Source organism: Myiozetetes cayanensis, unplaced genomic scaffold (assembly GCF_022539395.1).
Source record: "Myiozetetes cayanensis isolate MyiCay16 unplaced genomic scaffold, myiCay2020 scf1, whole genome shotgun sequence".
NCBI lineage: Eukaryota > Metazoa > Chordata > Aves > Passeriformes > Tyrannidae > Myiozetetes > Myiozetetes cayanensis.
Window position 1 is genome coordinate 14,770,115 of NW_026086604.1, and position 14,453 is coordinate 14,784,567.

General features: G+C 35.7%; 1 protein-coding gene across 5 annotated transcripts in view; it reads left to right on the plus strand.

Moving 5' to 3' along the window:
• The window catches only part of CSMD3 (CUB and Sushi multiple domains 3), a 605,611-nt gene that overhangs the window by 213,300 nt on the left and 377,858 nt on the right, over nt 1–14,453 (plus strand). For all 5 annotated transcript variants that reach the window (XM_050305446.1, XM_050305454.1, XM_050305462.1 and 2 more), the window contains exon 6: nt 5,539–5,651. In XM_050305446.1, the coding sequence (XP_050161403.1) occupies nt 5,539–5,651 (113 nt within the window). The remainder of the gene's footprint in view (nt 1–5,538; nt 5,652–14,453) is intronic.

Sequence of the window (14,453 nt, forward strand, 5' to 3'; positions counted from 1 at the left end):
AAAGACAGCATGCAGAAGGGAAGCCTGCTCTCTGTTGACTGAAATTTGCTATGCAGGATTCAGTGCAGCTTGAGACAGAGCTACATCTTTTGAATTATAAAAGAAGATGAAACAGCTGCATTTCCTTTATGGGAGATATGGTGTTTTACTTTGAATTTTAGGAGGATACTGTAGATGATGCAGCATAGCTATGCGTGGAATAGTAGCTGGCACAGAAGTAGGTTGGGCTGCCAATGCATTATGGTAATTGTGAACAGCTTTATAATTTGCTGAGAAGATAAATTGACAGGAGAAAAGGGGCAGTTGTATAAACAGAATAAATTTTATCAGTGTGCAAATCTACTTTCTGGGAACAATCCTACAGAAATCATGAACTGTAAAAATCCAATTTTAAGAACTGTGAATTTACTTAAAACTCAGCATGTGCTGAGTTAGAATCACCTAAAATATAACTTAAAGCTGTTGATGATAAATGCATTATTAAATAATTGATTTGTTAGGTAAGTTTAACTAGATATTAGCTATTTTAGAAACAAAATCAGTCTTTTACTATGATCATAATAAAATGTCTAGTGTGACATTTTCTCATGCCTTGGACAATATGCTTACTTAAAATTTATTTTTCACATGTTTTTGTGATTATTAAAGAGAAACCTCATTATAGGTAGAATATATATGAGTCAAAATAGGTGCTAGGAACTGTGTTTTACAGCCTTATTTTTGATCCAGTTGTTCAGTAAGAGCTCTTCCAGTACCAGGTTTAATTTAAAATATGTAACCAGTAACAGCTTGTTACCTGTATATCACCTAACAATTAGTTGCAGGGTGAGAATTTAAATAAAAGAGCTATTTTCTTTTGCATCATTAGGTAATATTATTGTACAGAGAAATAGCTGTACCAAAAAGGACACCTAATTAAACTTCTACTTTCCAAAAAACAAGCATCAAACTAAAGTATACTTCTTACATTTGTAACAAGAAATTTGTAGCAACTAAAGCCACTTTATGGCTGGTAGACAAGTGTGTTTCATGCTGAAATTCAGAGAGAAAATTCAGAAATATTTTATGTTTTCTAATCAATAAGTTTAGGTATCTGCCTCTTAACGCTGAATACAGGTTATCGTGCACTTCTGACTTGAATTGGTACAGAACAAGGTGCAAATGTAATTTAACATCTAGCTAGAATCATGCATCATGTAGTAAAGCTAACCAGAAAAGGAAATTCAATGGTTTTGGGGGCTTTTTTATTTTTTCATTAAATTCTGGATATTAGTATTGCATATCATTTTATGAAGTTTCTAATGCTTTGGTATAAAAAGTTTTAATACTGACTGGGAAGCAAATGAGAAAAGGAGAACTAAAAGGTCCACTGAGCCCAGCAGCTGAATAACCAGGCAGTTTGGGGGCCCAGAGTGATCCTGGAAGCCACATAGCAAAGTACCAGAAACTGGAAAAACAGGTTTTGTCAGAATGAACATTTCTATCAATCTTACTGACTGTAACAATTTCATATCTCTAATACAGATTTAACATTAGAATTTTTTAATATTAAAATGTTAAATCAAGTAGAAAAATTTGTTGATATAAAAATTGGTCTTTCCCTTTTTAACACAAAGAAAGAAGGAGTAGAATCTTAGAACCATAGGATCATCAAGGGTGAAAGAGACCTCCAAGGTCATTCAGTCCAACCTTGGAGAAGAGTTTGAGAGCTGAGATTTCCTTTCTGTGTTTTCTGCCTCAACTCTAACCTTTGCAGACTAGAACACTTTTCATTTTCCTGCTGGCTTGATGAATACATTAATCCTTTCACAGAATGGCACTTTAGTAATATGAATGGTAGATAGAACACATAAATGAATACATATATTTGTATTAAAACTACCTCTCTATACATGTCATTTTGTATCAAGGGTGATGAACTAAATGACATTTTTGGATTCCTTCCCCTCTGTCTAAAATAAGGATTAAACTGATATTTTCAGTTTCTGTATAAGTACTGTAACTTCTTAATTTGCAATATATATTTTTTAAATAAATAAATCAAGAGAGACTGTAAGTAGCATTTTTGATTGATTTTTGCATCCTTTGTGTTAGGGATAGTATTACTGACTTGAACCTGTCAGAGGACTGCACGGACTATCTAGATTTTCAAACCTCAAATACCAACTAATATGAAACCACTTTTCCTTGGAGTGGTTTTTTAACAGACCCAAGGAGAAATGTGTGGTAATTCTGTGAGGCCAAGGTGAGGGGGTACGGCAAAAAGGAGGCACTAATATGAGAACTAATACTAATACAATACTAACTAACTAATGCAAGAATGTCCTTATCCGTTTCTCACGTCATGCTGCAATCTCAGAGTCTTTTTTTTTTTTTCCTAGGATGTAGGATTTGGAGTCAATGTCATAAGGTTAAAGAACTTAGATTCTCTGTGTTCTCCAACTGAAATGAATTAGTTAATGTATCTTCACAGTATAAAAAAATTTTTTTTGCAAGTATTTGAAGGAGTTTTAATAGCCTGTGGTAACAGTCAAGCATTTTGTCATTTATAATAGTGCCTGAGGGAAAGAGTTTCAGAAATTTGGGAAGTAGTCTTAAACATATTCTGTTCTCAGATAGATATTCTGTTTTCAGGTCTTAAACATATTCTGTTTTCAGAGTGGTTGAGAAAAGATCGAAAGAACACTACCTCCAAACTGTTATTCTTTCAAAAGTCTTCCTCACAAAATAATACCTACACAAGCTTATTATTTACTCATTTAAGGAAGGTTTGTGGGTTTTTTCCACTTAAAAAAAAAATTTCAAAACCCATTGCTTTGTTATGAACATAGTTTATCACAGAAGAGGAATCTTCTATGTCTGAACATAAAATGGTATACTTGTTGGCTAGTATTTTATTCTAACATACAGGAAGAGCTTTGTTTACAAATAAATGGAAGGACATAGATAAGTATGTTGACATCCTGAAGATGTGACTTATCTTTCTGGTTTTGGTGAGAAATATATCTTGGATTACTGGCTTGATGGAAGAATTTTTTCTTTATAGTTTATTCACCTTCTTTCTAACATGACATCTCATTTAAAAATAAAATTTAAAGAAAAAACTCACAACATAAAACCCAAACAAACAAACAAACAAACCAGAATTTAAATACAGATATTCTTAATGAACAGGTCAAGATGAAAGACTATAGTAATTGGAGCAATATCCTGATGTTTAAAAAAACCCCAACCAAAAACAAACAAACAAACAAAAACCCCAAAACAAAAACACACACAAAAAACCCCAAACAAAAACCAGAAAAAAAAAAAAACAGTAAAGAAACCGGGTAATTTTGTATACTGGGTCTAGTGACTCAGAGTTAATGTTCTTTGTAGAAGCCCATATGGTGCTGTAGTTTGGATTTATGACTAAAGCAGAGTTGATAGCACAACGTTTTGGCTACTGCTGAGCTGGGTTTGCACAACATCAAGGCTTTCTTTTTCCCCTCCTCTGTCCCCATAGTGTGTAGACCAGACACAGGCAGGATACTGGGAAGGGTCAAAACCTAAATAACTAACATAAATAGACTAAAAGGATATTTTGTATACCATATAACTTCCTGGTCAGCAATAAAAGATGAGGAGAGGGACTGAGAGACAAGTAGTCATTGCTTGGAGACTGGTTTGATTATCTACTTGTGGAATATGGTGAATTATTACCTTTGCATCACTTGGGGTTTTTGTGCTTTTTTTCTCACCTCTTCATTTATTAAACTGTCTTTTGAAGAGTCTTTATTTTAGCCTAGGAGTTTTCTTGCTTTTGCTCTGCCTGTTCTCTCCCCTTTATGCTGTTGGGGGCAGGGAAGGGAGGGAGCGAACAGCTGTGCGGTGCTTGGCTTCTAGCTGTGTTCAGTCCACTACAAATCTCTTTTCTTCTTGTACTTTTAATAACTAATTTCAAATTCACTCAAGTGATGGAATATTTCTTTTTTTCTTTATACCCTGAATGTAGAAAGTTATTTCTTCTTGAAAAATAGGTGTCTGCTTTGTAGTTTCAGAAAGTAGTCTACATAACCTAAACTCTCTTCTTCTGTATCTTGAATATGAAAGTCACAGGGCACAATCCTTTTCCTGGTGCCCAGAGCAAGGTTCTGCCTAGCCCATTTAGTGGATTGACCCTGGCTGGACATCAGCTCACTAAAGCTCTCTCACTCCCCTCTGCAACTAGACAGAGGAGAGGAAAAAAAAAACAGTTAAGGATTCATGAGCTGAAATAAGAGCTGGGAGAGATTTACTGATCACCATCATGGGCAAAATAGAGTCAAAGTAGGGATATTAATTGAATTTATTACAAACAGGATCAGAGCAAAAGAACGAGAACTAAAATAATCTTAAAAACACCTTTCCCAGACCCCTCCTTCTTTCCAAGTTCGACCTCCTTCCCCCATGGTGCAGGGAGACAGGGAATGAGGGTTGAGGTCAATTGTTGTTTCTGCTGCTGCTCAGAGAGAAGAGTCCTTCACCTGCTCCCGTGGGGCCCCTCCCATGGGAGACAGTCCTTGATGGACCTCCCCAGTGTGAGTCCACCTCTCGGGCAGCAGTTCTTCCCAATCTGCTGTCCTGTGGGTCACTCCTCCATGGGCTGCAGTCCTTTATGGATGAGCTGTACCAATGTGGGTCCCCCACAGGGACCACGAGTCCCATCCAGGAAAAATCTGCTCCAGTGTGGGCTTCTGTCTCCGTGGACTGCAGGTCCACAGCAAGACCCCACTCCATCTTGGGCCTCCCACGGGGTCACAGCCTCCTTCATGCATCCACCTGCTCCAGCATGGGCTCCTCCGATGGGTTGCAGGGGGGTCTCTGTACCCCGATGGTCCCCCATGGGCTGCAGGGGCACAGCTGCCCCACCATGGTCTGCACCACGGGCTGCGGGGCCTCAGCTCCAGCACCTGGAGCACCTCCTGCCCCTTCTTCTGCACTGACCTTGGTGTCTGCGTTGTTTTCCCATGTTCTCACTCCACTCTTCCTTGGCTGGAATTCTTTCTGTGCCACAACCTTCTACTCTTAAATATGTTATCACAGAGGAGTTACTATTACTCCTGATTGGCTTGGCCTTGACCAGTGGAAGGAAGTTGATCCTGCAGCCAGCTGACATTGGTTCCACTGTACAGGGGAAGCTTTCAGCAGCTTCTAACAGAAAGCCACCTCTGTAGCTGCCCCTGCTACCAAAACCCAGCCACAGAAAACCACTACACCCGTTATCCGACCTGGATAGACATAAATTCTTTGTAGCCTGAGTGCCATGTAGTTTCATCTTGACAGTGCTGTACCTGATCAATAACATGATTGTGTGATTTCTGGATTAGCACCAATTTGTACCCCACCATTTGATCATGCATAATGGACAACTTTGACTGTTCATGTTTGTTAAAACTCTATTAAGTGATAAATATAAAGTCCCACAGGGTGTATGTCAATGAATACTATTTTGAATATAAAGGTTTTCCTGATAATTTTTAAATCTTTTAATAACAAACTTTGTTTGTTTTGATTCAGGCTGTCTGGAATGAATATACCTCCTCCAGTTATCAGCAACAAAAACTGGCTCAGACTACATTTTGTAACAGACAGCAATCATCGATACCGTGGATTTAGTGCTCACTACCAAGGTACTTTTAAAGAAATACGTTTTTTGTTGTGGCTGTTTTTGTTAGGAAAAATAGTGCCTGAAGTTTTAAAGGAAGTGGGAAGTGCCACTTAAAAAAAAATCCTTATAAAGGTATAGTTTGCTGTGCAACCTGCTATATCAAATTACAGCATGTTAGAGTATGAGTATTTTATTATCTAGTGTATCTAAATTCAGTTAAATATAAGGAGGTATCTACTTTACTTTAGCCTGTGAAAGAACTTAGCTTTTAAAAAGGTCCTAATATTCTGAAAAATACTGTTTAACAGATACAGAAATAATGTTTTTATAATTAAATCATGTAATTGACTCTATAGTTGCATAAAGTATGTTTGTAAAACAGTGAGTAAGTTTCTATTTGCTAATGTAGCATTTAGTCACTATTATCTCTTACTACCTATTTCTGAATGGTTTGCACTATTAAAGGTTTAATTAACCTGTAAGATTCTTACCCACTGTTTTTATGAACAAGCAGTATTTTGAGTAAGTGAAATCATCTGAAGCATTAACTTGAGGATATCACCATTTGGAACAAGGTCATTTGAATGATGAAGTGCTAATGAAAACTGAACTTCATTAGTGTATGGTAATACTGTAAGTAATATTTTTCAATATCCACAGTGTACCAATGGATCTTCAGGGGACAGCAACCCTTTTTCTGTTTTTGTGCTTTTTTCCATTTATCTAAAGGAAAAAAAGTCATGGCATTCTTATCAGGATTTAGTTTAGAAATTTCTTTTATTTGTTATAGAAAGTATAGAATAGGAAGAGATTACCTATATAAAGTTTTGCAGAATCTGATAAAATTAGTTAACTAATGTAAAAATTTTAACTAATAAAAGTCTATGACTATTTTTTTCATGAAATTTATCTTTGATAATAGTTTTACAACTCTGTCATTGCCTCAGATAGTCTATTTTATACAAGAACAGAAAATATTTGATTACCATTTTCAGCAAATATTTTATATCTCTCTATTTGGGCTTCCTGATTCATAGATGTTCTGGAAGGTGCGTTCTCAGTGAGTTTGTATGAAAGAAGCTTTCTTACTGTAGCTCTAGGGCTACTATAACTCTTTATGAAACACACTGACATGGTTTTTGCATTATATCTTTCATATCAGATATGATAAATCACACTCTTTGCTAGGAAATTTCTGTTTTACAGGACTGTTCAAAAATAGAAAGTAGGAACTTTCTCTATTAAATCTTCCCCACAACTGAGAAACTGTGTGATAACTATTTCGGTGGTTTGAGTGAAGTAGTTTGGATTGTTGAGCTGTTCATTTTGAACTCGTGAGGAAAAAAGAACAACTTATGTCTCAGGTGGCACACATACACACGTTCCTGCTGAAAGTGTGAGCTAATAGGTAATGAAAGAGAGAGAGAGAACAGACTTTCAAAAATGTGTTTTAAGCAAGACACATAAAACCTGTGAGTTGGTAGGTGTAGGAGATTTAAATGTGCTGTATGTCTTCTGTTTCTCCTTACGACCTGAGAATGTAGTGATTACATAATGGGGTTTTTACTACTGTTTTGGTTTGCTCATTTAATTTTTAATTGTTGAATGTATGTTACTAAGTTATCAAATGATCCAGTAGCCCACCATATGTAAAATGAAGGGAATGTCTTCTGCAACTCTCTAATAGAAATGTAAGCAGGAAAAATATTCAGCATTTTAAGGCACTAAGTGTATGTACTCAAGCCTGTATGATCAATAAAAAATAGCCTTGGTAGCAGAAATGTAAAAATGCATGGTCAGGTAATAGGGAGGAGTAGTTTCTGGGTCAGTGGTAGACTAAAGGGGAGACTGTGAGGAAATTAAATAAATATCATAGAATCATAAAACAGTTTGGGTTGGAAGGGGCCTTAAAGATCATCTAGCTCCAAGTCCCCTTGGAAACGCTCACTAGATCAGGTTACTCAAATCCTGCCATTAACACTTTTAAGTATGGGATATATTAAAATTGTTTAATATATTTAGAAAACAAACAAAAATGTATAGCACAAAATATTTCAGTGATAAGAACTGAAACCTTACTTTTTTTTCAGTTAGAGACAGCTTTAAACCTTCTTATAAAGACCATTTCCAAACATTAATTTCACAGCTGTGTTGGCATGAGTTTTCATAAATCCAAATACCTGATAAAAATCCAAAAGAGATTTACAAAAAGCCACGTAGTACAGGTGCCTCTTTTCTTTTCAAGAGTTTATTTCTGCATCACTTTTGAGAGGGAGCCTGTTAATCCTTTCCATAACCTGTATTATCACTGTATTACACAGTAATTACTGTAACTTCTGAGTTCCCTCCTTGAAACTTAGTATTTCCTATGTAGTGCCATTATACCTAGAATTACTCATTTCTTACTGATTCCTCTAGTTTAGTTTTCTTTAACCTATTGTTACATTTTGAAGGGGCCAAACGCCGAATTCTGAACTTCAGAACTTTCATAATTTTATTCTGTAACTTCATGGCATTTCATACCCTTTTCACCTAATTACTCCCTTGGCTTGCTGATTTTGTTTGCACAAGTACACATTTTGTGCTAACATATTTGGGTCATGGTTAGTCCTGAGTAACAGTGAAGCCCTCCCACTGCCACTCATTCACTCCGCCACTACAATAGAAGAGGACAGAAAATAAGAAGAACAAGAGTGAAAAAAGTTCATGTTTGAGATAAAGATGTGGAAAATCAGTCATCAACTACTCTCCTGGGTAAAACCATCTTATTATAAAATATTTAATGACTGACTGGGGTTTTGGAAAACAAAAACGAATAGTGAAAGAAATACAAAAAACACCCCTCCTCTCCTCTTTTGTAGATTTAACTTCATTCCGATCACTTCTTCCCCTTCCTCTGTCTACTCCACCACAGGTTACACTTTGTCTCTGGTGATGGGCAGTGCAGGAGGTTCAGGTCAAGGTGTAGGAGTTAATTTCTGTTACTCCTCATTTCTTACTCCTTTCTTTTTCCATTTCTTCCCTCTTACTCATTCCTTCTGCTTTGTTGTGCACTGACCATGGGCCACAGTCTCTTAGGGAAAGAACCTGCTCCAGTGTGGATTATCCATGGGCTTCAGTCCCTGGAGGGTTTTACTAACTCTAGAATGGAGCACACATGCTCTGACCTTGTTCCTTTCCTTCAGTGTTTGTTTCCTTATCTTAAATACATCTTCATAGAGATGCCACAAATTCTCCTGATGGAATCTGCTGAGTCCTGTGGTGGGTCCATTGTGGAGCCAGATGTGTCCAGCATGGGACAGTGCCATGCTGCCTGAGGGCAGAAGGCACATGTGCAACCCCTTCACCCCCCTGCTACCAAACCCCTGGCATTTACACTAATTACAATCTTATTCCCTTCTGGTCTCTTAAGTTTATGAAAGCTATTTTTTTAAGATTCTTTTTCGTAAGGCAGCCTTACATGGCCAAATTTCAGTGTAATATCTGTAGCTACTATGGCCTAGACCTTTGCAAAGAAGACTAAAAGTAATGTAATGCAAAGTCAAAATATAGTTGCCTATAAAAAAAAAAAAGGAAAAAAAGGAAAAAAAAAATGAAAAACTCCAACAACAACAAAAGACAAAACCCAAACAAAACAAAATTAAAAACAAAACACCACAACAGAAAACCTAGAAAATTTTTGTAATTTTTTGTAAACACCCTTTTAGTTTAATTAGCATATTTTCCTAATTTTCTGTTTAAGACCTTGCAAACAGGCAAATGCCTTTTCAGGCCTTTGAAAATTGTTAGATTGACTTATACAGAACAAATGAAATCTACTGAGGTACATGAAACCGGGAAACTCTCAGCTTCATATAAGTATATAGCAATAAAAGTTATGTGTATTACTTTCTGTTAATAGACATTTTATATTCATGAAAGATAATGATTTATACAATATTTAAAAGACATTGATAATAATCAAAGTGATATGTGTCAATTAGAAGAGAATCAAAATGTTTCCCTACCCAGGTTGTGGTGTCATAACCAAGGCACACTTACTCTTGCTTATCTGGTCATCTGTGTTTCAGCACTTCTTTCTATGCACTGAGGGGTCTTTGTCTTGTTCTCTCTTCTTGTTCCTTTGTTAAAACTCCCTTTGAGTCAGAAACTGTTGGCTGAAGTAGAACAAAAGCTTCTTTGGATCCTCCTGAAGCAGCTGCTTCAATGTTTCTTGGCAGTGGTAATCCTCTTTTGCCGTTTCTAAAATTAGTTGAGCTTTTTTACTCCACCATTTGCAGTTCCTTTTGGTTGCTGCTTTCTGTTGGCTACTTTTTGCACTCCGTCACTTATGTATGAATCCATGATATTGTTTAAATGGACAGAAGGGGTTAAGTTAACCTCACAGCATGTGCTCTTACATGAACTTCATACACTTGGCATACACAAACTTCAACCTTCTTTATATCAAGCATACCCAGACTCCAAAAGGGCTTTCAGAAAAAAAAAATAAAAACCACTTCAATTTATGATAGTTAAACATTACTTTAAACATCTGTAACTTTGCTATCTTTTTAGATCCCACATCCTTTTCTGCTCTTTCTCTACCTTTCTGCTCCTCTAATGCTCTGGAAGGTTTCAATAGCAGCCCTACACTTGTTATTTATTTCACTTATGAAATCCATTTCTAAACTGATTTTACTCCTTCTCCTGTTCATTTGCTTCTGTTTAAGCCATACACAAACTAATGCCTCCACTATGAAGAAAATAGTATTAAATATGTAAAATATGTTAATTGAGTGCAAAACTGCATTTGCCTGCCGTTAAGAATTTTTGTCTATAGGAAAATATAGATGAAGAGCTGAAATATATCCATGAGGTTTTCAGAATAAAATAAAATTTAGTTGTCATGCTCATGTTTAAAAATGTGCAAATGGTTACTCTTCTTAATACTTAACAGCCAACTATATAGAGCTGAGGTTAGATAAATGTGAAAGCTTTGAATGTGAGATGCAATGTAGAGAAAATAGATGTTGAAAAGTTTCCTCTTGCTCTGCTTGATTTTCTATTGTTATTTTCTTTTTCTTTTAGTTACTTTGTATATGAATATAAATGTATTTTCATTCAGAAATTATTTATGTAGTTAGACTTTTCTTACTTTTTTTTGTTGGTTTTGCTTTGAGAAAGAATTTGAAACAATTGGCAACCAGGTGAAAAACAATAGCTAAGCTGCCTCAGAACATCATGCCTACAGTTACCAGAAGGAGAACACTGCCTTTTATCACTTTTTACAGAACATTTAGCAATTTAAACATATTTTGTCATTCATTCCTCATCTCAAAAGCTATTGCAACAGACGGTACGCAGTACTACTGCCAGAAGACTTAGCAGCTGTAACATAGGTGAGATTTTTATGTTTAGACACCGATAGGTATCAAGATACCCATTAAAGTTGGAGACCTATGAAGCACCGTACATGAATATATGTGCACTGATATATCTCTGAAATTGCCTAGGGTACCCAAGATATTTTTATAACAGTGGCAGAAGTGCAGAGATTATTGGGGCAGGCAAACCAGGGTGTTGCAAACAGGTATGTAATGAAGTTACAAAATTACACCAAGTCAAATTAAGCGTTGTTAACTGAACCTTCCCCACACCTTGCTAATCCTGCCAATGAGAGTTGCAGAGTGATACAGCTGACCCAGCTGGCATTGGTTGAGGTGCTCTAGAGTAAAAGATGCATCTGCATGGTATTGGCAAATTAGAATTTACAGACCACGTGGTGTGGTTTAGCGCATTCCTAGACACTAGGCAGCTGTTCGCTCCCAGTGAGATGGGAGAGAGCTGAAAAAAAGGTAAAATTCATAAATTGAGATAAAGCCAATTTAACAGCGGAAAAAGGATGGGAAAACAATAATAATATTAAAAGAATATACAAAACTGGTGATGCACAAAGCAACTAGTGATTGCACAAAGCAATGCACCACCAGCTGGCCAGTGCCCTGCCAGTCTCCCAGCAGTGGCTGCCAACCCCACAACCAAGTCCCCTCAGTGTTATCGTTCAGCATGATGTCACATGATATGAAAGAAACACTCCTTTGGCCAGCTGGGGTTAGCTGTCCTGGCTGTGTTCCCTTTCAACCTCTTGTGCACTCCCAGCCTCCTCACTGACAGAGCAGCATGAGAAGCTGAAAACTCTTTGACTCAGGGTAAGCCCTGAGCAGCAACAATTAAAACGTCAGTGTGCTGTTCTCATCCTAAATCCCAAACATGGCACTGTAACAGCTACTAGGAAGAAAATTCACTCTATCCTAGCAGAAACCAGGACAGCATGCCATTCTGGCACAGAAAGTAAAAGACAGGAGAATAAACACTTATAGGCAACTGTTATGTCCTGTCTTAAGTACATGCTTAAAAACTAATTAAAGCACTACAATGACTAGATTTCCATTTATTATAATAGGTTGTATGCCTAGTGCAACTACAAACACACTGATGTAGGTATCTTAATCTCAGCTTGCATCTACTATGCACTTACTGAAATGTTTTTTTACTATCAGAAGATTCATGGTCTTGAGATTCCCTGAGAGAAATAAAGGTACTGCATCAGTTGAGTCACATTTGTAGAAGTCTGCTACTTGAACAAGGGCTGTGCCTGCTTCTGCTCAGGCCAGTGCAAATTAGTTGCTGCTTGCACTGATAATTTATTTGACAGAAGACAGATTTTTCCTTCCTTTTTTTAGACAGATACTTAGTTATCAGAATTGTAAATCTGTGACTTTTAAGACACTGAACTTCTACGGTCAAAACAGCCCAGAGGGCTACCTGATTTTTCAATGGATGGAGGCAAAAGGAATCCTCTCTTCACAGACTGAAAGAAAATTACCAGAGCTTGTCAGAAGATTTTCTTTCCCTCCAGACATAACAAGACCTTAAATTGCATACGTTGTCACATAAGTAAATTTTTGGAGTCAATTTTCATACTCATGGGGCTTTTAGTTGCACTTCATCTTATACTGAGCTGTATTTTGTAAACAGATTTTTTTTTCACCTTTGCACCCTTGAGATGTCTTTTATTCACAACTGCACACCCACACAATAACGGTTCACAGAATGACATTGATTTTGCTGTAGTCAATTAATAGAGGAGAAAAAGTGCTGCATATATTTGACCCTCCTCCATTTTAAAGAACTTATTCTTAGAATTCTGACAATGATAGGTTTTAAAAATACCATTGTTGACAGTTAGCTCTCTGTACCCATCCAGAAAGATCTGTTTTTAAAATTTTTACTCACCTTTTTCTACTTCAAATAGGATAATACTTCATTTTAAAAAGTTGATAGTATTAATGTTAAATATTGAAACATGGCAGTCTGTGCTAATTTTTAAATTGTTGGATTGTAATTCACTTCTGAAATAAGCATTGAGTGGTGCAATAAAGAGTCCTTTCCAATTTTAATGATTTAACAGATGCATCTTCCTAATTTCATACTTGCCATAAAGAAAAACCTCTAATATTTTAGGTGTATTCAGACATTTTATTAGCTTTCTGTTTCATTTACTATTCTATGCCCTTCTGTTTCTGTTTACAAAGGAACAAATAATAATATTCTATGTACTAGTGACTGTAAATAGTTCCATCTCCTTTGTAGAAGACAAGAAAAATGTACTGAGATACTATTTGTTTCAATTTAGGTAATGCTTAGAAAGCATTTTCTTAGGTCAGTTTTGTTGGAAGTTCAGTCATTTATAAATCGAAAGGAAAAACATGATTTCAAACAACAATAACCCCCCAGGAAAATAATATATTAAAACTATAAAATCCATATGAATAATCCTGGTTTATGGAAGGGGAAAACAGTATTTAAAATTCAGTGTGGTTTTAGTGATCCTATTAATACATATATAAATATATAAATATATAAATATTATATATTGTAAAATATAAAATATTTTGATATAATATATAACATATATTTTATGTATGACTGTATATAATATTTATAATTATGTATACATATACACATATATTAATACATATGTGTATTTGTATATGTGTACATATACATATTTAATAAATGCATCAAAATATTTCATCCAAGGAAATCCACTAAAATTCAAGAATAATTAACTATTCTCTGGCTATTGAACACTTCTATTGATAGTACATAAACTGTACAGTGTATAGGACCTTCAAAATACTTCATTTTGATAAGGTCAATACATTGATATATTAACTGATACATCTGTTTGCTTCATAGCCTCTAAAGAGTGTAAAATATTGCACTGATGATCTGTTCATGTCAAGATGATAAAACAACTGAGGGAAGAACCTGGAAAGAAACACTTGTTTACATTCAAAATATTTAGTGGTATTGAGATTAACTGTTGGAAGATCTTGTTTACCCTTTGAAAATTGCTGACATGCAAGTGTTCTCATAATATGCTTGGGCTTTTTTATTAAGTGATTTATATTTTTCTGCAGTGAAAATCATTTTACTGTCATCGAACATGATAAGCCATTCAAGTTAGTTTATTAACAGTTTTGAACATTATAAAGTTTACTGGACACTAAAGGAAGTAAACCTGAAGTGGTCCAACTACAGAAAACAAATTTTAAATGCTGAATTAATACTGTCACTGACATCAGATGTATTGGAATTATTTCTGCTGGAAGATTTACTCCTATTTCCTTCTTTCCTTCCTTCCTCTCTCACCTAGAATTTTCAAAATTTTAAGCTCTAGGACATAGTTTTTCATTTTAGAGGGCTGGTTTTCTACTGTTGGGGGATACAGACACAATGAAAGAAATTATTTTGATGAGAAAACAACAGTCAGATG